Source organism: Jaculus jaculus, chromosome 5 (assembly GCF_020740685.1).
Source record: "Jaculus jaculus isolate mJacJac1 chromosome 5, mJacJac1.mat.Y.cur, whole genome shotgun sequence".
Classification (NCBI taxonomy): domain Eukaryota; kingdom Metazoa; phylum Chordata; class Mammalia; order Rodentia; family Dipodidae; genus Jaculus; species Jaculus jaculus.
In genome coordinates this window covers 12,863,472-12,887,478 of record NC_059106.1, presented here as the reverse complement: position 1 = coordinate 12,887,478, position 24,007 = coordinate 12,863,472, and the positions used below count along the sequence as shown (strand labels likewise).

The 24,007-nt window shown below is 46.2% G+C and overlaps 1 protein-coding gene across 1 annotated transcript; it reads right to left on the bottom strand.

Annotated features, from left to right (window-relative positions):
- Positions 1-16,271: 16,271 nt before the first annotated feature.
- On the bottom strand, positions 16,272-21,943 carry Bambi (BMP and activin membrane bound inhibitor). The gene is made up of 3 exons (XM_004659709.2): positions 21,578-21,943; positions 17,784-18,071; positions 16,272-16,948 (listed from the first exon to the last, which is right to left on the bottom strand). The coding sequence occupies exons 1-3, from the start codon at positions 21,651-21,653 to the stop codon at positions 16,536-16,538; spliced, it is 777 nt and encodes a 258-aa protein (XP_004659766.2). The 5' UTR covers positions 21,654-21,943; the 3' UTR covers positions 16,272-16,535.
- Positions 21,944-24,007: the final 2,064 nt, after the last annotated feature.

The window sequence follows — 24,007 nt, the reverse complement described above, 5'->3', positions numbered from 1 at the left end:
CACCTCCAGTTTAAGGGCATTTCCGGAGAGGTTTTGCCAAGGAGGGAGGACCCAGCCAGAGGGGGGTGACACCATCTTGTGGGTTAGAGTTCTTGACTGAATAAAAGGGGAGAAGGGGGAAAGCAAGCCCAGCACCAGCATATCTTCCGCTTGCTTCCCCACTGCCACCACAACGGGCTCAGCTGCCCCAAACTGCCAGGTCACACCTTCCCGCCCAATCTCCTTTAAGCTGCTTTCGCCAAGGGTTTTCTCATGGTGAGAAAAGTAACAAATACATGATCCTATTTTAGACAAAGTAGCATGGTCCAGTTTACAATAAAATAAAACTTTATGAAATTGTCTCTCTCTCTCCACTTACAAATAAATAAAATATATTTTTTTAAAAATGTTATTGGGCTGGAGAGATGGCTTAGCAGTTAAGGTATTTGCCTGTAAAGCCTAACCACTTAGGTTCAATTCCCCAGTACCCACATAAGCCAGAGGCACATGGTGACACATGCATCTGGCGTTCATTTGCAGTGGCTAGAGGCCCTGGTGTGCCCATTCTCACTCTCTCTGCCTCCTTTAATCCTAGCATTCGGGATACAGAGGTAGGATGATCACCATGAGTTCAAGGCCACCCTGAGACTCCATAGTGAATTCCAGATCAGCCTGCGTTAGAGTGATACCCTACCTCAAAAAAAAAAAAAAAAAATCAGGCTTGAACTGGAGAGATGGCTTAGTGGTTAAGGCACTTGCCTGCAAAAGCCAAAGGACCTAGACTTGATTACCCAGGACCCATGTAAGCCAAATGCACAAGGTGGTACATATGTCTGGGGTTCATTTGCAATGGCTGGAGGCCCTGGTATGCCCATTCTCTCTCTTTCTTCTCTCTCTCCTAGATAAATAAATAAATAAAAACATTAAAACAGGCTTTGCTGGTTTAATTATTATTAGAGAAAGGAGACATGATTCAAACTGGAGAAGTGAAAGTTTTAGAAGAAATAAAGAGCATGGAAACACATGAGAAAAAAAAAAAAAACTTACCTTATCTCCAAGTAGTATTTTAATAATGATTCCCATTTTGTGATGCTTTTCCCAAGATCACAGGGTTCCAATGACACTGAAGAATTCACAAACACATCTGAGGCACAGGGAAACCATTGTGATCTTGTGACTTCATTTCCTCTTACAGAGAACAGAGATGTCAGCTTTCTGTTACTGAAACAAACACCTGCAAGAAGCAACTTAAAATGTGGAAAGGGGGTTGGAGAGATGGCTTAGTGGTTAAGACATTTGCCTGCAAAGCCTTAAGGACCTAGGTTTGATTCTCCAAGTCCCACATTAGCCAGATGCACATCATGGTGCATGCATCTGGAGTTCGTTTGCAGTGGCTGGAGGCCCTGGTGCACCCATTCTCTCTTTCTCTCTCCCTCTCATCTTTTTCTGTCAAATAAATAAAAATAAAATATTTTAAATAAAAGAATGTAAGTGCCAGAAGATGGGGAGGAGGGCTTTGGAATGCTGTCTTCCAGACACACAGTGGCCATCGCATTCATGACCACACAGTGGCTGTGGTTACCTGTGCAAGACCACACAATATTGGGCCCATCAACATGTTGGGATGATGGAGGAGAGGAAAAAAAAAAATCAAAAGGACTAGTTGGAAATAAGAGGTTCAGTGGAAGGGTAATGGGGAAAGAAAATAAAATAATGGTAGATGATTAGGATCAAAATTAAGTACATGTAAAAATACTCATATTGGGCTGGTCATGACAGTTTACTCCTTTAATCCCAGTACTTGGGAGGCAGAAGGCAGAGGTAGTAGGATCATCATGAGTTCAAGGCCAGCCTGAGAATACATAGTAATTTCCATGTCAGCCTGGGCTAGAGTGAGACCCTACCTCAGGAAAAAGAAGAAAAAAAAAAAAAAAACTCATATTGGGCTTGGTAGTAAATTGTCAAGATATTTTGTGCCAGGTTTTTTGTTTTGGTTTGGGTTTTGTTTTCATTGTTGGTGGTGGTGGTGGTTTTTGGTTTTTCAGGTCTTGCTCTAGTCCAGGCTGACCTGGAACTCACTATGTAGTCTCAGGATGGCCTCCAACTCACAGCCATCCTCCTACCTCGACCTCCTCCTTGGGTGCTGGTATTAAAGGCGTGCACCACCATGCCTGGCTAAAATGTTCTGTTCTTTAAGTTACAGCAGGGGATGGAGTGATGGCTGGTCAGTTAAAAGCACTTGCTTGCAAAGCTTGGTGTCCCAGGTTTAATTCCCAGAACCCACATAAAACCAGATATACAAAGTGGCAAATACATCTGGAGTTGTTTGCAGTGGCAGGAAGCCCTTTAATACCCATACTGGTTCGTTCTCTCTCTCTCTCTCTTTCTATCTTTCTCCTCACTTGATGTCTTTCTATATTTTTTTTTAAGTTAGAGAGGGGCTGGGCATGGTGGCACATGCCTTTAATCTCAGAATTTAGAAGGCAGAGGTAGGAGGATGGTTGTGAGTTGGAGGCCAACCTAAGACTACAGAGTGAATTCCAGGTCAGCTTTGGCCGGAGTGAGACCCTACCTCCAGCAGTTAGTCATTTGTCTGCAAAGCCTGACTGCCTGGGCTACAATTCCCTTGTACCCACATAAAGCCAGATGTACAAAGTGGTGCATAGGGCTGGAGTTCATTTGTAGTGTAAGAATCCTTGGGATGCCATTCTCGCTCAGTGTCTCTCTTTCTCCTTACAGTTAAATACCATAAAAAAAGTTTTGTTTTGTTTTATTTTAAATCTGGGCTGGAGAGAAGGCTTAGCAGTTGAAGGTACTTGGCTACAAAGGCTAAGGAGCCAGGTTCAACTCCCCAGAACCCACATAAGCCAGATGCAGAAGGTAGTGCATGCATCTGGAGTTTGTTTGCAGTGGCTAGGGGCCCTGGTGTGTCCATTCTCTCTCTCTCTCTCATAAACAAATAAATTTTTGTTTTGTTTTTCAAAGTAGGGTCTTGCTTTGGCCCAGGCTGACCTGGAATTCACTATGTAGTCTCAGGATGACCTCGAACTCATGGTGATCCTCCTGCCTCTGCTTCCCGAGTGCTGGGATTAAAGGCGTGCGCCACCACGCCAGGCTAATAAATAAATCTCTTAAATGCTAGAACTGGCTCCTTCTGTGTTTCCCCACCTCACACCCTGACACCTTCCTCACCCCTGCTGCTGCCACACACACAGAGACTGCTGGCTGATTAAAGATGCCAGGCAGATGTGAGACAATGCTCCCGGGCTAACACACCACTTTGTCAGCCTCTGAGCACATGGGGCTGACTGAAACAAACACAGAACATGTGCATCCCAGTGTTCAGGTGAAGGAGCAGTGTAGTGGATTTCAGGTTGGTTCCATTATTTAAGCTCTATTGTGTTTTCAGTTCAACAACCATGACAGAGGCATGGATTCTCATGCAAATGGTCCTCACTTGATGTATACAGGCATGATCTGGGACATATTTCGTCTCTCTCTCATGTAAATGGTCCCTTCCCAAATCCCCACGCAAGACTGAAGCTGTGAACCACTGTGCTTAGGGCAATGCACCGTAGCTTGGCTCCCTTTCAGCTCATTGGGCAGAGCAAATGCGCGTCCTCCACAGGTGAGTACTCATTAACAGGATGTTCAAACCAGGTATTTGTTGTTACAGGGAGCAGATAACACACCCCTCCTAATTTTGTAGCTTGTTAAACTTGCTCTATGCTGATATGCACATCACAATCGTTTCTGTTGGGGTTGGGGAAATGACTCAGTGGCTCAAGGTGCTTGCTTACAAAGCCTGCTGATCTGGGTTCGACTCCCTAGTGCCCATGTGAAATCTGACACAAAATGTGGCACAAGCATCTCATCTTCATTGGCAGGGCCAGGAAACCCTGGCATGCCTCTATGCACACATATATAAATAAATTAAATCTTTTTTTTTTTTTTTTTTTTGACGGGAGTGCTCAGTACTGTAATATCTCTATCATACCTCCCAAAGCTCAGGGTCTATTGAGGAAGAGGTGGCAGAAAGAATGTAAGAGCCAAAGGAAAGGTAGGACTCCTTACAACGTGCTCCCCCAGACACAAAATGTCCTGGATATCCATGACCTCACAGTGCCTGACACTGCCTACACAAGACCATCATAAGAGGAGGAAAAGATCATGACATCAAAATAAGAGAGAGATTGATTGAGATGGGGGAGGAGAATGGAGTTTCAAAGGGGAAAGTCAGGGGGAGGGAGGGTATTACTATGGAATATTTTTATAATCATGGAAGTTGTTAATCAAAAAAGATTTTATTTTTATTTATTTATTAGACACAGAGAGAGAGGGAGAATGAGCATGCCAGGGCCTCTGGCCATTGCAAAATGAACTCCAGATGGGCCACTATGTGCACCTGGCTTACGTAGGACCCGAAGAACTGACCCTGGGTCCTTAGACTTCACAGGCAAATGCCTGAACTCAAGTCCTCAAGTTTTTTTTAATTTTTATTTTTTGTTTTTTTTGAGGTAGGGTCTCACATTAGCCCAGGCTGTCCAAGAATTCACTATGTAGTCTCAGACTGGCCTTGAACTCACAGTGATCCTCCTACCTCTGCCTTCCAAGTGTGAGATTAAAGGTGTGCGCCACCATGCCCAGGAGATTTTCAATTTTTTTTTTTGGTAGCATTTTTTCTGCAATGGAATTTGCAGTTTTCAGTGCTTTACAATCAAAATGAAGTATTCTGTTACCAACCTGAGCAAACTATAAACATGGAAAGTTAGTTACATTAGTAAACAAAAGACGAAAATTTAAAAACTAGCTTAGAGCTAGAGAGATGGCTTAGAGGTGAAGGCGCTTGCCTGAGAAGCCTAAGGACCCCAGGCTCGATTGCCTAGAACCCATGTAAGCCACATACACAAGATAGAGTTCATTTGTAGCGGCTAGAGACCCTGGCGTGCCCATTCTTTCCCTCTCTCTCTCTCCCTCTTTCACTCTCAAATAAATAAATAAAATAAAACTTTATTTGTAAGAACTAGTTTAATTTAGGCATGGTGACTCATACCTATAATCCCAGCACTCCGGCAGCTGAGGCTAACGTCACAGATTTCAAGCCAGCCTGGGCAATCTAATGAATTCAGGGCAGCCTGGACTACAGAGTAAGAAATTATAAACATCACTGGATCTTTGAATCTATTCAAAGCCTAGGCCTTCTTCTTTTGAGGTCCCCTGACACCCACTGGTCTTGTCTACACCTGGTGAGGGCTTACAAAGAACAGTCCTCTGCTTTATTTGCATTATTTCATTTAGACCTTTCAATAAGCCAAACTGTAGATATTATTTTTACTCCTCATTATCTAAATGAGGAAACTGAGATGCTCATTGGCATAAGATGATACCAGTGGTAACTTGAACTCCAGCCTCTCCAGTCCAAAATCACCTATGCTCAAAGCCGCTGTTCAGCCTGTGAGGGCGGCAAGATGAACACTTGGGAAAAAGTGTTGACCTACAAAGTTGTTTATCCAAGAAGTGTAGTGAGGGGCTCAGGGAAGATCCCTCTTTAAGCTCAGGAGGGAGGCGCGCCTTTGCTAAAGGAAAACAGTGAGCATGCGCGCCTGCGGCTGGAAGAGGTGTATTAGATGGACGCGCCCCGAGGTGTGTTGTGATGGCAGCTCCAACGGAGGACAGTTGTGCCTGGGAGAAAATGCTGAGCGCCTGGTGGTCAGGGGCTGCACATGGGTCACCCGGAAGGAGCTGTTCTATTCCTGAAGCCCCCCACTGCCTTCGTGACAATTGGAGGGACACTAATCCTTTGCTGAGAGCTGCAGAGAACAGCACCCTAAACCTGCTCCTGCCAAAAAGGTCAGGTCCCCAGGCTGAGCATTTCAAAGCCCCTGAGAGCCCTTCGCTGCAGTTTGCATACAGATGCCAACAATTTCCCATGGCTCGGCAAGATGGCAGTGGAGTTTGGATTTTATTGTCCACTCTGCTTTTGTCACCATCTAGTCCCTGGAAAGATACTTCATAACCTCCTTCACAATCAAGTGTCAAGACAGGGAAATGACCCTTGACAATTCCCCCAGATGGACAGCCAATTCCCCCTTTCCTGCCTTCTAAACCAGCACCCACAAGTGCCCAGCCTGGAAATGAATAAGTAGCTACTTGTGAAAAGTCCCAGAGTGGATGGAGTTCTAAGGCAAGCATTTGACAGAGAGAATATGTTTTATTTTCTGCAAACATTCTTGTGTTTCACTTCATTATTTTGCAGGGTGCTAAGGATGGAGACCAGGGTCTCTCACATGCTAAGCCTGGGGCTAAATCTCTGAATAATGCCTCCAGCCATGATTGCCTTGGAAACTTACTTGTAAACAGATAGGCTTTCTCTTTCCCATACTTACTTATATATATTTTTGTTCTTGTTGCTTTGTTTTTTGTTTTTCAAGGCAGGGTCTCACTCTAGCTCAGGCTGACCTGGAATTCACTATGGAGTCTCAGGGTGGCCTCGAACTCTCAGTAATCCTCCTACCTCTGCCTTCCGAGTGCTGGGATTAAAGACTTGCGCCACCATGCCCGGTTTACTTACTTATACTTTTAAATCAACAATACTGAAAGCGGGAAAGATGGTTTAGCAGTTAGAGGTGTTTGCTTGTAATGCCTCCCAGCCTGGGGTTAAATTTCCTAGCCACCCATGTAAACCAAATGCAAAACGTGGCACAAGCATTTGGTATTTATAGCAGCAAGAGGCCTTGGCACAGCAACACACAGACAATTAATTTAAAAAAAAAAAAGGGCTGGAGAGATGGCTTAGCGGTTAAGCGCTTGCCTGGGAAGCCTAAGGACCCCGGTTCGAGGCTCGGCTCCCCAGGTCCCACGTTAGCCAGATGCACAAGGGGGCGTACGCGTCTGGAGTTCGTTTGCAGAGGCTGGAAGCCCTGGCGCACCCATTCTCTCTCTCCCTCTATCTGTCTTTCTCTCTGTGTCTGTCGCTCTCAGATAAATAAATTAAAAAAAAAAAAAAAAGACAAACATGGTAGTGCACACCTTTAATCCCAGCACTCAGGAGGCTGAGGTAGAAAGATTGCTATAAATTCAAGTCCAGCCTGAAACTAATTCTAGGTCAGCCTGGGCTAGACCAAGACCCTACCTTGAAAAATAAAAAGATAGATGATAGGTGGTAGGCCAGGTATGGCAGGCAGAAGCTTTCAGACTTAGCAATCAGAGGTTGTGGTAGGAAGATTACAAATTGAAGCCTATCCTGGGCTACAGAATCAGCCTGCACTAGAGAGACCCTATCTCAAAAAGACCAAAAACAGCCGGGTGTGGTGGTGCACGCCTTTAATCCCAGCACTCGGGAGGCAGAGGTAGGAGGATCGCCAAGAGTTCTAGGCCACCCTGAGAATACATAGTGAATTCCAGGTCAGCCTGAGCTAGAGTGAGACCCTACCCTAGAAAACCAAAAAAATAAATAAATAAATAAATAAAGACCAAAAACAGCCGGGCGTGGTGTCACATGCCTTTAATCCCAGCACTAGGGAGGCAGGCAGAGGTAAGAGGACCACCATGAGTTCAAGGCTACCCTAAGACTACAGAGTTAATTCCAGGTCAGCCTGGACCAGAGTGAGACCCTACCTTGAAAAACCAAAAAAAAAAAAAAAAAAAAAAAAAAAGAAAGAAAGAAAGAAAGACCAACAACAACAACAAAAAGACCAAAAACAAGCCTTTAATCCCAGCACTCAGGAGGCAAAGGCAGGAGGATTGTTTTGAGTTCAAGGCCACCCTGCTGAGACTACTCAGTGAATTCCAGGTTAGCCTGTGCTAGAGCGAGACCCTGCCTTGAAAGACAAAAACAAAAACAACTCCCTCCAGACATAAAATGGCCTGGATATCCATGACCTCATGGTGCCTGACACTACCTACACGAGACCCTCATAAGAGGAGGGAAAGATCACGACATCAAAATAAAAGATTGAGATGGGGAGGGGATATGATGGAAACGGAATTTCAAAGGGGAAAGTGGGGGGGGGGGGGAGGACATTACCATGGGATATTTTTTATAATCATGGAAAATGTTTTTAAAAATTGAGAAAAAAAGGCTGGAGAGATGACTGAGCGGTGAAGCGCTTGCCTGTGAAGCCTAAGGACCCCAGTTCAAAGCTCAACTCCCCAGGACCCACATTAGCCAGATGCACAAGGGGCTGCACGCATCTGGAGTTCGTTTGCCGTGGCTGGAGGCCCTGGTGCGCCCATTCTCTCTCCCTCTCTCTATCTGCTTCTTTCTCTCTCAGTCTGTCGCTCTCAAATAAATAAATAAATAATAAAAATAATTGAGAAAAGATAAAATAAAATAAGATTAAAAAAATAAATAAATAAGTAAATAAGAATCTAAAAAAACAAAATAAAAGAACACAAACAGTATTTTTTAAAAAGCAGTTCAAAAGCAGGTGACATTCGTTTGAGTTAGGGAAATTATGTAAATTTTACGCATAAATAAATGAAGTGAACATGAGAAACCAGAAATGATCTAAAATTGGAAAGTCATGAATCTTCTTCTCATATGCACGCATATATATCTTTTTCCAAAATTTACCTTTGATTGGTCTGGGCATGGTGGTGTATACCTGTAATCCCTGCATTCGGGAGGCTGAGGCAGAAGGACAGAGTTCAAGGCCAGTCTGAGTTACATAGTGAGACCTTATCTCACAAGAAAAACACAGAAAGTCCCAAAGCTTTTAATTATCTAAAGTTATCTATGAAATAGGTACTTTTCTTAAGAAAACACCATAAGGCTGGAGAGATGGCTTAGCAGTTAAGGCATTTGCCTGCAAAGCCAAAGGATCCCAGTTCAACTCTCCAGAGCCCACGTAAGCCAGATGCACAAGGGGGCACATGCATCTGGAGTTCGTTTGCAGTAGCTGGAGACCCTGGCATGTCCATCCTCTCTCTCTCTCTCTCTCTCTCTCTCTCTCTTTCTGTCTCTCTCTCTGTGTGTCTTTCTCGCAAATAAATAAAATATATTTTAAAAAAAGAAAAACACTGTACATATAATGACATAAGGAAAGAAACACAGGGCTGGGGATCTAGCTGGTGGGGAGCGAGTTTGTCTCCCATGCAGGAGGAGCCCAGCACAGCACCACATAAACTAGTCCGTGGAAGACCCCAGCAATCCTAGCAGTGGGGAGGTAGAGGCAGAATGATGCCATGTTGACGCTAAGCAAAAGCCATGGAGTATGTACATTCCAGGCCTGTCAGAGCTTGCAGGAAACAAACAAATGTCCAAGCATGATGGTACACACCTTTAGTCCCAATCACAGTGAGTTCAAAGCCAGCCTGGGGCTACAGAATGAATTCCAGGTCAGCCTGGCCTAAAGTGAGCCCCTTCCTCAAAGGAAAAAATAAATAAATAAATAAGAAAAATAAATCCTCCCCCCCAAATCCAAGATTATGAATTCATAAATGGCTGTACAAGAACCACTTGAGCTTTGAAGAAGGTCATCTTTAATGAAGATAGGGAGTTTGTTGGAGAAATCTGTAGCAATTTTTTTCCACCTGGAGTCCTTGAACTCTGTTCCTCCTACCTCAGCCTCCTGGAGTGAGTGCTCTTAGGAAATCTGTAACTTTTGCTGTGTCTTGCTTTTATGGTAGCTCCAGGGCAGAAGTTTATCTCCCAAAGAAGAAAGAAGAGGTGCCAGTCATCCCAGGGTCCCTGGGGGGCACGAAGCCCGAGGCCAGTCGGCGCAGCTGGCCAGCCTCCCCCAGGTTCTCTGCCCTTTGACCAGCAGCGCTTTGCTTTCTGGGGCTAGTCTTACCTCTAGAACACAGAAAAACTTCCGGATATCTTAAAACACCTCAAGGAAAACAGAACTCTAAAGGAACTTACAGATCTACTTCTGGTTGAGAATTAATATCCTTAAACCCCACCAAATTCACAAGGTAGGTCGAACCATTTGACTCCCTAGAAATGCTTCATTTAATTTTCAGGCCCATCTGAATTTTCTCTCTCATTCTCTCCACTAGCAATTTATTTTCCTTTCAGCTTCCCTCACAAAAGTTACTATCATTTTTTGCAGTGTTGGGGACCAAACTCAAGCAGGCTAGGGTCTACCACAGAGCTCTACCTCAGCTTGCCATACAAGAATTATCTGTAAAACAATAGGTTACAATGAAAAGACAAAAGACTATCATTGTCTATTGACTGACCACAAGACTCCAGATGCCTAAAGACAAAAACATCTTAATCTGTTCTTCCTCTAATTCTCTCTTGGAGATTGTGGAAGTGTACAAAGGTTACTGGTTTTACCTACTTCCCTGTAAAAAAGTCAGTTTAATCCCTTAATCTACGTGAGAAACACCTCACCTACCAAGGTAGCTATGAATTACTGTCTATGACTATCAAAACCATATCCACTTGATTTAATTTTTTTCATTTAAATTTTATTTATTTATTTGAGAGAGGGAAAGAGGCAGAGAGAGAATGAGAATGAATGAGCACTGGATTGACATGATATATATATGTGTGTGTTTGTGTGTGTGTGTGTGTGTGTATACATATACATATACACACACATACCCATATATACACATCTGGCAAAAGCCTGCACAGGTGATCAAAATTACTTATTGGAGCATCACCCCACGTTGCTCATCAATGCTTTTCTGGCTATCCTTTTCACATTTAGAGTGGAGAAAGTTTGCAGAAGTAAACTGGTAGACTTTTCCCAGCCTTAAGTCCTTTCAAACTCTTAAAAAGCAGATCCTTTGGAAGACCGCTGCCTTGTTGCAGGAAATAAATCCCGTCTGGTCAAACTCAGCTCTTCCCCTTTCCAAGTTCTACCTCCAAATTACTGCCATGACAAAAGTAAATTGTGGGGCTGAAGAGATGGCTTAGCAGTTAATGCACTTGTCTGCAAAGCCAAAAGGACCCCAGGTTCAATTCCCCAGGACCCACATAAACCAGTTGCACCTGGTAGTGCATGTATCTGGAGTTTTTTTGCAGTGGCTAGAAGCCGTGGTGCACCCATTTGCTCTCTATTTGGGTCTCTCTCTCAAATAAACAAAATATTTCCCAGGACCCACATTAGCCAGATGTTCAAGGGGGCACATGCATCTGTAGTTCATTTGCAGTAGCTGGAGGCCCTGACATGCCCATTCTTTCTCTTTCTCTCTGCCTCTTTCTCTTTTAAATAAAAAAAATTTTTTTTTTTTAAAGGGGAAGGGGCTGGAGAAATAGCTTAGTAACTAAGGCTCTTGCCTATAAGACCAAAGGACCCAGGTGCAATTCCCCAGGATCCACTTCAGTCAGATGCATAAGGGGGTGCGCACATCTAGAGTTCATTTGCAGTGACTGGAAGCCCTAGCACACCCATTTTCTCTCTCTCTCTCCTTCTGTCCCTCCCCCTGCCTATTTCTCTCTCTCAAATAAATGAAAAACAAAAAATAAAAATAGTAAATCGCCCACCTGCTACAGTTGATGAAGGATAACCAAAGCCACAAGAACATGTTTAGAGAATAAATTGTGCCCTAAGTCAAGAGTGGTCAAACTTGAAAGAGGGTTTAACTGTAATTTCATTATTTCACTGGCTCTCAGGTTATCACGGAGATCAATGGTCAGCCTTTATGAGTCAGCAGGCAGGGCTACATGGACAAGGTGAACGGGGTAGAAGGAAGAGATAGAAGTTGATAATCTAACCAGTTAATGTTCTGGTTAGAACTGTGGCTCAAAGAGTAACAAGCTAAATTAACTTCAGTGCAATTACATGATTCATCACTACCTAGGCCCACTGTATGATAAAATTCCAAAAGCCCACCGAGGAGTTCCTCTTATGTTGGTGGGCGCGCCAACGGGGTACATTGTAACTGATGGTGGCATTTGCTCAGAAGGAATCTAGCAGACACATCTGCGCGAGCGCTGCTAGAACATCATCTACTGCTAACTGGGCTCCCTTGATTCTCTTGGTGAGTTTACCAACCATCCCAGGGCATCTGCAGCTCTAGGGGCTCTTCACACTACCAAGCACCAAACAAGGAAATAGGTGCATATTCTTGTCAGTAGTCATAGAATTATTCCAATAGGAGTCAATGACAAACCAAAATATTTAGTACCCACGAGAAAAGCATCTCCACAAACAGTAAATTGAAAATGAGTATTATAAATGCTACATCCGGGTCTTAGGGAGATAGCTCAGTGGTTAAAGGCACTTGGCTTGCAAAGACTGCCAGCCTGGGTTCCATTCACTACCACCCATGTAAAGCAATAGTTAAAAGTGGCACATGTGTATGGAGTCGCTTGCAGTGATGGAAGACCGTGGTGTGTGTGGCACATGCATACACACACACCCCAATAAGATAAATTTAAAAAAATTAAAAATGTTAACTCCATCCTACAAATGGTGATAGTTTTTGAATTTTTTTTCCCCCAAAGCAGGGTCTCTTTTTTTTTGAGGTAGGGTCTCACTGTAGCCCAGGTTGACCTGGAATTCACTCTGTATTCTCAGGGTGGTCTCGAACTCATGGTGATCCTCTGACCTCTGCCTCCGGAGTGCTGGGATTAAAGGCGTGCGCCACCACGCCCGGCTACAGGTTCTCAATTTTAAGGAATACTTTCTGGGCTGAGACATGCTTTGGTTTTGTTTGTTTGCTTAAGGACCATGTTGAACCCAGAGCCTCCCTCATCATGCTAGGCAAGTACTTCATCATTGACCAACAACCCCCAGCTCACTTGAGACTCTTTGTATAGTCACAGAAATAGTTACAATATCCTTTTTTGCACCCCCTTCCCGTGCTGGGGATTGAACGCAGGGTCTTATACTGTATCTTTTCACAATAATCCTATTAAATTTTATTATTGCCCCCATTCTCCAGGCAACAAAACCAAGCATTCAAAGTGCTTACACAATTTAGAGGTATAAAGTTATTTAGGCTAAGAGGCAGAGTCGAGGACCAATTAGAGGTTATAAGGGAGGGGAAAAAAGCTGCCCTGGTCCTCAAAAAAAAAAAAAAAGCCAGTTCTCCAGCCACGATGCCACTGCTTTCAAGCTTTCAGCCTATAATCAACCCATATTGAAACCAGATTTATGGGCGCTTCAGAGGAGAGCTTTGTGACTTTCTAAAGCAGACATGTTTGGTATTTTAGAAGGTCAAACCCCCTATGGTGCCGTGTTTTTAATAAAATCAGTTCAACAGAAATTAGAGACACACCAGTCAATTTCTAGGAAGCCTCTGAGCCATTTGAAATTGGGGGAGGGGGGGAACGGGCAGACAATATAAAAGACATAACCATGCACAGAATCAATTTTTTTTCGAAAGGGGACAGAATTTAAGGGGTGCAGATACAGAAACATGGTGGCAATTTTAGTCCCATTTGTCTCTGGTCTGGACAAATTTCCACTTGGGAAGGAAAACTGACTTTGGGGAGGCGTTGTTCTATGTCAGCATTAAACCAGAGCCGTTCCCGGTTAGCACAGCCTTGTACTGACACCTCAGAATGCCAGCCCAGATCTCTAAGAGAAAGATGAAGCAAGTACAGGTCCTAGCTCCCAGGGAAGCAAAGGGTTAAGTCTGCAACCGGTGTGGAGACTAAATGATGTCAGGGGAGATAATTTTTTTTTGGGAAATGAGGAAGGATGGTGTATTATGAGGCTAGCTCTTGAGCCCCAGATGTAAGAACGCCCATGAGCCTCCAAACCCCCACAGGACAGGTGAGGTAAGCTCAGGGTACCCAGCAAAGGCAACAAAAGGCTCTAGGTCAGCAAGGCCAGAAGTGAGGAGTTAACTCCGTGCTAACTTCCATGATTGCAGATCAGACCCAAGCCTGGTCAGTAGAACAGGGTTTTACAGACCACAAAAGTGTTTTCAAAGCATGGGACTTTCAACCTTTCACTGTTTTTCCTAATGAACTGCTGAGCTTCTGGTTAGCTGGTGCTTGAACTGAACAAGCAATGAGCAGAGGAAGAAAATGTGACCACATATAAAGGATTCCTTAAAGAACCAATGACAAAGCCAGGCACAGTGGTACACGCCTGTCATCACAGCACTTGAGAGGCTATAAATGTGACAGGGTTGTGATTTCTGAGGCAGCCTAGGCTACAGTGAGAGTGTTTCCACACAAACCAAAGGGTGGAGGGAATCAGTGACCTTGCATGATGTCCTGAAGAAACAAAGCAGGAAGCCTTGGTGGCTCAGCGCCTGCCTTTAATCCCAGCCTGCAGGGGAGGCTCAGTTGGGACTGCTATGAATTGGAGGCTAGCCTGGGGTCCAGAGTTCTCGGTCAGACTAGAGCGGAACTATAGATAGATGACAGACAGATATAGAGTTGTGCAGACATATAATACAAGCATCAATCTTCAAACAACAAAACTATTCTAACTTTAACAAGAGCCAGGCAGTGGGATGACGGGGGTTAATTTCACCAGCTGCCAGTTTTGACCAATTCTCTAGCCAGGTTTGAATGGTTAAGTCAGTAAGTCTTTGACTCCCTTAAAATCTGACAAGCGTGGGGGGTGGGGGGAATAACTGGTAAAAGTCTGGTTTAGCCTGCCTGAGGTTGATTGAGTTTTATTCCTATTTCCCATCCCCCAACTGACACACAAAAACCTTTAATATCTGTTATAAAAATTGTTAAGTTTGGCAACGGGCTGGAGAGATAGCTTAGTGGTTAAGGCACTTGCTCATAAAGCCCAGGGACCCAGGTTTGATTTCTCAGGACTCACATATGCCACATGCACAAGGAGGCACATGTGTCTGGAGTTTGTTTCCAGTAGCTGGAAGCCCTGGCGTTCCCATTCTTTCTCTCTCTCCCTGCCTCATTCAAATAAGTAAAAATAAAAATAAATAAATATACCAAAGAATTAAGGAAGAAAAAAAAAAAAAAAACCTCTCCCTGGCAAATGCTTACATTTAAGATAACAAGGACCCATTTGGGGGGAAAACATGGGAGAAGGTCCTCCAGGGGGCAAATGTTACTTTTCCAGCTAGACTGTATTTTATTATGTCGCATTTAGCTATGTTAGTGAATGGTCACTTTGGGAGAAGAAACTTAATAGCACTGCTATTAGCATGACAACTGTGGTTTGGTGTGTTTTGTACTGAAAACTTCTTAAGGACTGAAAGACATTTTGAAAACAGTATATAACTACAATTGTGTTGGACAAAATTTAAAGATCAGGGGCATTGTATAACCAAACTTGGTTAATTTAAAAAATAAAAATATATCATTTAGCTCAAGATAAAATAAATTGCAAAAATAGACAATGGCTAAATTTACTAAAAAAATTATTTAGTTAGGGTGACAATGGGACATATGTAAAATCCATCAGTCATATCAGACCTGGTAATACATTTACAAATTCTCTTAGGGCTAAAGGAATAGCTTGGTGGTAGAAATGTGTGTTTAGTATGCACAAGGCCCTTAGGTTCAAACATACACATACACAGCTCTTAGAAGACTAAAATCAAAAGTATGCTAAAAATGGAGAGATGATTCAGTGGTTAAGGTGCTTGCCTACAAAGCCTAAGGACCCAGGTTTGATTCTCCAGTACCCACATAAGCCAAGATGCACAAGGTGGGTGGTACATGCATCAGGAGTTTGTTTGTGGTGGCTAGAGGACCTGGCACACTCACCCATTCTCTATCTGCCCCCATGTCCGTCTCTCTCAAATAAATATTTTTTAAAGTATGCTAAAAATATGTTGATAAGATAGTTCAAGTCAATACACTGGACTAAAATCACACTTTTGTGTAAAAATATTAAGTTGATCTTGTGACAAAAACCAAAATCAAGCCAGGTAAGAGAATCAAGCCTATTGAAGCATGAACTATCACAAATCTTCATTTATAAAATTAACATGTACTGTCTTATACTTCCAACTTGTTTCCTATCCTGCTAGGAATCAAACTCAGGGCCTCATGCATGCTTGTCAAGCACTACCAAATGAGCTACACTGCCATCCCCTCCCACTTAGGTTTTTTTTTTTTAATTTATTTATTTGAGAGGGACAGACACAGAGAGAAAGACAGATAGAGGGAGAGAGAATGGGCGCGCCAGGGCTTCCAGCCTCTGCAAAGGAACTCCAGACACGTGCGCCCCCTTGTGCATCTGGCTAACGTGGGACCTGGGGAACCGAGCCTCGAACCAGGGTCCTTAGGCTTCATAGGCAAGCGCTTAACCGCTAAGCCATCTCTCCAGCCCAAGGTTTTTAATTTATGAAAGATGCCACTAAATTTCAGACAAAAAAAAAAAAAAAAAATATATATATATATATATATATATATATATTTAAATCTTTACAATAAATCAAAATGTAGGAGCTTCCATAGAGCACATTTAGTTTATTTAGGTACTCAATTCCAGCTCCCTGGGATATAAAGAACCCTGGTAACAGTGTGTACATAGTCTTCCTTTTGCTTTTATAATTTTTAAAGCAAATAATATGTGACTGTATTCAAGTCTGTGCAAATAATCCTTCAGAAGAAATATCCAAGATTCTGTTTTCAGAGGTCCTTTTGTCTCCAGATAAAGTGCTCCTGTCCAGCAGAACTCAGGCCTTCAAGGGTTCCAGAAGTTTAGACTCCGTCATACAAACTCCAGCTTCCCGTGCCCGCTGTACATGCCCCAGTGCACGAGGGAGAGGATCTTCTCATTGCTGAGCTCTGCTTGTCGCATTTTGTCACACGTCAGGCAGCAGTTCTCCTGTCCACTGACAGGCACCATGCACTCCAAGTCCAACTTGGCCACCTGGCCCTTCTTGGAATGGTGCCCGTGAAAGCTGTAGTGCAAACGGGAGAGCATCTGCTGCCGCTGGTCCTGCAGTCTCTTGTTCTCACTGCGCAGCATCCTCAGGGCCAACATAATAAGCAGCACGAGGATCAGTCCGCCGGCGATGGGAACCGCGATCACGGCTGCGCGGAACCACAGCTCTTTGGAGGAAGTCAGCTCCTGCACCTTGGTGATGAGGTTTCTGCCACCATCATACCTGTTTCCTTGCCCTAAAGGAGTACATACAGCATGATCAAGCTGGGTGAAGCGGAGACAAGTCATGAGCATACAGTCACTTTAAGCCAAGTCAGCTTACAGGGGCCGGAGAGATGGCTTGCAAAAAAAAGCCTGACAGCCAGGTTGGATTCCCCAGTACCCGCATAAAGTCAGATGCACAAAGGGACACGTGTGTCTGTTTGCAGCAGCATGAGGCCCTGGTATACCCATATCCAACTCTCTCTACCTTAGTCTTTCTTTATAATAACGAATAAAAAGCAGCTTACAATTAAATCATCAAGTTCAAGAAACTAAGTGTTGCAAAAAGTACCCAAAGAGGGCTGGAGAGATGGCTTAGTGGTTAAGCACTTGCCTGTGAAGCCTAAGGACCCCGGTTCGAGGCTCGGTTCCCCAGGTCCCACGTTAGCCAGATGCACAAGGGGGCGCACGCGTCTGGAGTTCGTTTGCAGAGGCTGGAAGCCCTGGCGCGCCCATTCTCTCTCTCTCCCTCTATCTGTCTTTCTCTCTGTGTCTGTCGCTCTCAAATAAATAAAAATTTAAAAAAAAAAAAAAAAGTACCCAAAGATGTTTACAGATGTTTTTGTTTACAGGCTGTCACTTCTGAGACAGAATGGTCTTTTAATGTCCTCAAAATGTCGCAAAACCAGGTAAAAACCTATGATGCAGACAGACACAAGAGCACTCAGCAGAGATGTGTCTTTGCAACCAGGCATGCGTCTCTCTCTGGCCACTCTAATTACGTTCACGATAAAAGCAACAGCAGATACACACAGTCATGCCTACAGAGCAGTCCAAGTGCTTGGGTTGGGATCAGCTTTGACCACCTACCTGCGGCTTCGCCCTTGGCAGGAGAGAGAACGTCGTGCAGGCCTCTGTAATTGCACATGTCTTCGTGGCAGCACTGCAAGGTGGGCACGGCAGGGCCAGAGTGGTTCTGGACCGGTTTGGCATGGCAGATATCCGCTGTGTTGGCGAGGGAGTCCAGGCAGCCGTGGGTGAGCGGGGAATTGGCATTGTGGGGGTCCAGGAGTCTGGAGAAGCAGGCGCTGAGCTCGGCCTTACACATATAGCCAGTGGCCACACAGTGGGCAGCGTCACAGTAGCATCGGATTTCTCCTGAAAGCGAGGAGACCCAGTCAGTCAGAGTCTATCTCAGAGACCAGCGACACCTGACCACCGTCAACAGCACTCACTTTAGATCGTCCACAACAGCAGCTCGTGGTGTCTGGAAATACTCCAAAATAAGGTAGTGCCTACAAATCGGTAATTAATATTTAGGAATATATGGATCCCAACAGCGGGCTTTCTCTATGACTTAGGGTAATTAAGCCGGGCGTGGTTGCGCAAGACTTTAGTCCCAGCACTGGGGAGGCAGAAGTAGGAAGATCGCTGTGAGTTTGAGGCCAGCCTGAGACTACATATTAAGTTCCAGGTCAGCCTGGACTAGAGAGAGACCCTACCTAGCAAAACCAAAATAAATAATTTTTTTAAAAACTTTGGTATTAAAGGAAAACAGTCTTCACTTTCATGCCTTCCTACCATAAGGTTATTTATTCATTATAATCAACACAACCATACAAAATAAAAATGCCAGGCTTTTGGGTCTTGTCAGTATAAATATTTGATCGGAACTACTGAATTGTTTACCATCCCAAAGGACCCGAGCCAAGTTTTAAGAGCCTGAGCTAACACCTTATAAAGTTATTAACTAGAGACACAACAATCTAGAAATTGCGAAGGTCAGGAGGTTTTAAAACTATGAGACTGGGGAGCTATTTGCAATCTCTCTAGAAAAGGCAAACTTTGCCTATAAAGATCTTTTCATGCCGAGGAGCTTTTAGTCGGTATATTGTAAAACAGGAACTAGGCAGTTTACAATTGGTGGTTTGCTTGCCAAAGTCAATTTCTTTCAGCCCAAATGGAAAGTCATAAAAGGGGGGGGGAGATGTAAAACTGCAAGCCTAACTTCCCCTCCTCCTCAGTTTTACATGTAATTTACCATGTGATCTAAAAGGGGAAACACCGAAGCTGAAAATCCTCTGCTGGTTGAATGAAAAATCCTTAAGGAAACCTCAACTTTGCTCTACAGGAAGTGATTAAAAGTTTCCTTTATAAAAACTTCTGTGAATTGCAAGGTTCTGTTAACATTCTGTCACAGGCAGTATTTCAAGCTAAGACTTGGACAACCCAGTTGCAATTATCAGGACCTGAAAGTTATCTCCTCCCTCCAACCTGGTGGACCCGGCCTGTTGCTTTCTTCCGTAGCTCAAAAGACTGCAAACTGAACTCTTGCCAGCACCTCTTCCCAGTCCCAATCAGAAGATCTGTCGGGTTACTGAAACCTTCGCTCTGAAATTAAACACTGGGGAACTGTGGCTTTCCAAACCTCTCCCGCCCTCTCTCCTCTCCCACCTCCTTTCTGTGAATGCCTGAGTAAGGTGTCTCATTCAATTATCTGTCCAAATTCCAGGCCACCACATGGGCTGCTCCCGGATTCAGCTACAAGAAAAGCCAGCCAACTCCACCCAGACCTTTGGCAACCGTTAACTGGCCCAGAGTGGAAGCGCTGCTCCTCTCTCTATCTGCACTGCCACCTTGGGTTCTGGTCCAGGTCCTTCCTCCTCCGCCTCAAGCAACAGCCTTGCTTGGGTAGTAATTCTTTTCTGCTTTCTCGGCCTCCTTCTGAGTTCAGTTATTCTCTGCATAAGTCTCACGAGTCTTTGATGGTGCTGGCTCCATATCCCCAGCCCGACAGATTCTATACACAGATCTTAAGTAGAAATAAAACCTATTTCGAGCCTGTTAGCCTCAGACCTAATACAGAAAAGAAAAACTGATTTTAAGTAAAGTGTGGCTTAACGTCCATGAGAGCCTGTTTAAAATATTTTCAATGACCTAAAACAGTCTAATAAAATTGACAGGTAACTAGGAAAAGTTCTAAAGACTTAAAAAAATTGAGCCACATTTCAGCAAAGAGAATGGACTTTTGTGTTACTGTATTAAAACTATATTTCTGTCGTTTCATAAGGTTTCTTCCTGTGCCACGCAAAGGCCAGAAGGGGACTGGTATTTTGAAACAGGGAACAATGCTCTTCTGTTTGCCCCCTTTCTAGTTACTGTACGTGGTGATTAAACAAAAATGTCTGCTTCAGTCAAGATGGCTACAGGAGAGGCTGCTGGCTTCTTTTAAAGTGTTTGAAGTCCACAGCAGTCAGAAATCTCTGATCCCCTAATTATATCATTATCAGGCACATAGTTTCGGTATCTGTGACTTCATGTCAGCCCCCAGTCCCTCCCTGTTCTGCCTGCCTTTGATAGAGCCAGGAGGCTACCCTCTGCAGGCTGCAAGGGCTGTCATTTAGGGTTAATTACACCCTTCCTTCCAAAATAAATAAATACTGTAGCAACTCATCTTTGCTGGGCTGGCTTATCCTTTAACCTCATGCCTGCTACATGGCAATTAGAGAAAAGTGGGGGGTGCACGGGTTAAATAATGCTTCCCATTTAAAAAAAAAGGCCCATCCCTTCACAAAACAGGAGGCACCCCCACAACGGTGGTGAGGAGTAACTTGAGTTAGGTTATTTCAAATCTAAATGGCGAACTCTGCAGAGAAGAACAACAACAAAAAAAATGCCTTTTATATTTCCAGTAGTGTTTGTAAAATATGAACCGGGAAGGTGGACAGCCCCACTTAGGGGCGACACAACACACGCGGGACATATACACTCGCAAGGCAGGAGACCCGGCACTGGGGCGGGGGGAAGGGGAGTGGTCAGACAGACAGACAGACACGAGCCAGAGACATTCAGGAACGCCAAGACACGCGGGCAGCCACTCACTGAGACAGACACGCGCAGACACTAAGAATTAAGCAACGTCAAAGATACACAAGGTGCACTCAGACAGACACTAGGACACACAAAGGCAAACTTAACAGACACAGTGAATAAACACAGACACAGACGTAGAGTGAAAACACATCGCACCCAGACTTTCAGGGAAACAGGGACAGATCCCCCCGCCCCGGACACCGTCCCATCCCGAGCGGGGAGCCCGGCGGTGTCCAGCATCCCTTGGTCCCGAGTTCAGGAGTTCCCCCACCTACAGGCTTAAGCAAGACCATCGCTCGCTCGGGGGTCTGATGCACATCAGCGCGCCAGACCTTGGATATCCCGGTCCAGAGGACGACCACAAGGCCACCGGCGCGACTTCTAAGAACCCAGCAACTTGTCGCGACCTGCGGCTTGGGCTCAGGACAGAAACCTCGCCCGCCGCACACAAAGCCAGCCGAGGCCCGCGGCCCCGGTTTGCACGGCTCTCTCTCTCTCTCCGGAGACTCTCGATCTCCGCGTGCACGGTCGTGTCTCTCTCCGGGGGACCCCCGGCCCCTGCGTACACGATCGTGTCTCTCTCCGGGACATCCTGGATCCCCGCGTGCACGGCCGTGTTTCTCTCCGAGGACCCCGGTCCCCGCGTGCACGGCTGTGTTTCTCTCCGGGGACCCGCATGCACGGCCGTGTCTCCCTCCGAGGACCCCTGGATCCCCACGCGCACGGCTGTCCCTCTCTCAGGGAACCCCGGATTCCCGCGCGCACGGCCGTGTCCCCTCGCAGGCACCCACCTCTGGTGAGCAGCACAGCCATGGCGCAGAGTTCGAGCTGCAGCCAGATGAAGATGTAGCTGGAGTGGCGATCCATGGACGCCCCAGTCGGCTCCCGGAGCCCCGGAGCGCGCAGGGCATGAGTCCTGCCCGGAGCGGCGGGCGCCGTCAGCGGCGGGGCTGGGGGCCGGGCCGCGGCCGGAGCATGGAGCACCGCTGCGGGAGCACCGAGCGAGCCAAGTTCCCGATCCGACTCCGCAGAGGCGCCCGCTCGGGTCCTCGGGACGGCCGGTCGCCCGCTCGTAGGCTCCCGGCGCCGCGGCAGTCCTCCCCCGCCCGCCCTCGACTCGCAGCTCGGCCAAGAAGAAGACAGGACCTCCTGGAGCGCGCACCGCCGTCAACTCCAGCCCGCGACCGCGGCTGCCGGCCTCAATCCGCGCTGTAAATAGCGCCGGGCCCCCGGAGCCAGCCAGGCGCGGGCCCGCCCCGAGACCCGCCCCCGCAGCGTCTGCGCCTTCCCATTGGTCGGCGCCTCCAGTCAATCGGACCCCCAGCCGGCAGGGGGCGTGTCCAGACACCGGCGAGGTGGGATGTGCCCCGCGGCTCCGAGTGGCGCCGGCTTCTGGGGCAGCGGGCCGGGCTGCTGCCGTCTCCTGGGCGCCCCCTAGCGGAAGCCTGCGCGCCCGACCTCCGGGGAGTCTGAGCTCGACTTCGGGGCAGGTCTCCAGGTTTGCCATGGAGATGCTTACAGCCCAGTCTCGAGCCAGCGTGTCCCCCCCACCACCGCCCTCCATAACCCTACCCCACCCCCGGCACGTGGCTTGGCTTTTGTTCCACCTGAAACATGCAAGGGACCCACGTGACCATCCTTTAGACAAACACACCAGTGGGCCCCGTGGAGCGGCTCTGGAGCGCCCCCAGGGACCGGGGGACGAGGATGCCCCGGGACAGGGGCGCCTGGGTCGCTCGCGTCCCCCCCGCGGAGCCACGCCCGCCCGCGCGTGGCGGAGGAGGAGGAGGAGGAGGAGGAGGAGGAGGGGGGTGGGCAGGAGCCGGGAAGGGGAGGTCCCCACGCTGCAGCCTGCGCTTAGCTCACTGCCCGCCCCTGGCTCCCCTTGGGCGCTTCGGCCTCGAGCCGGCCGCCCTGTGATCAATAAAGCCCAGACAGACAGACTGTTGATCAGTAGGAGAGGGTAGGTTCTCCCCCGTAAACGAGGACGGGGACAAGGAGCCGGCTAGAGACACTTAACGAAAATTAGCAAATCCAAAAGCACCCGGCGCCAGCTAGACGACACTGGCTGAGACTGACACTCAATTAGCCACCGCCCCCCCCCCCCAAACAATCGCAGGCAAACAGACCGGCTGACCCTGATCAATATCAGCCCCACCGAGATCTTCTGGAGATACTAATTCGTTTATTAGGGCTGGCCGGACAGCCCGTCCCAACAAATTTGAGGCGACGGTGAAGGCTACTGTTTGTTTAGAGGGAGGAAAAATAAGTTTAAAGCTCTTGAAATCAGAAGGAATGCTCATTTTGTCCTCCTGCCCCCGACTGAGGATTTACAAAAGCAAGGCATTTGCAATTCACTCTTAGGGACAGCCTCTATTTAAAATAAGCCGCCTTGGGGAAAAAGTATAAAATGTCCTGGGAAGAAGTGAACTTGAATTAGAAGGAAAGACAGCTATAGCTCCTTAGTGAAGCTAGTGTGGCCATGGGTTCCATCCTTGCACCTCAGAACAAACACATAAGGAACCAAGAGAACTAATATAATTATCTTCAAAAAAATAACGTTTTATGTAGAAAAAGTAAAATCACGCCATAAACTTACAGTATGATCATTACTTTGCTAGCTCAAAGTTGGTGGAAGGGCTACGGAGGGAGACACACACACACACTCTTTCTCTCTCTCCCTCTCTCTCTCTCTCTCTCTCTCTCTCTCTCTCTCTCTCTCTCTCTCTCTCTCAAAGAGAGGCAGGAAGCCAGGCATGGTGGCTCAAGCTTGTCCTCCCCGCAGTTGGGGGCTAAGGCAGGGCTGGTTCCTGAAGGCCAGCCTGGGGTTACACAGAAAATTCCAGGCCAGCTAATCCTGTTTCAAAAACAAAAACAAAAACAAAAGTTTGAGTAAATATAAGAAGAGAAAGAAGCTGGCTCTGGAGGCAGGAAATTTAGGTTTCAAGGCCCGGCCTGTGCTACATAGTAAGACTTTGTCTTAAAAATAAACAACAAACACACAAAACCGAAAAGGACCCAATCACAAAGTAAGCAGCAGGCATTTCTCCTGAGGCAGCTGACAGTCCAGGAAGAAACAGTTTGATTTGACCATTAAGAACTTTTTTGTTTTCTTTTGTTTTTTTCGAGGTAGGGTCTCACTCTAGCCCAGGCTGACCTGGAATTTAGGAAGGAGTCTCAGTGTGGGCCTCGAACTCACAGCAATCCTCCTACCTCTGGCT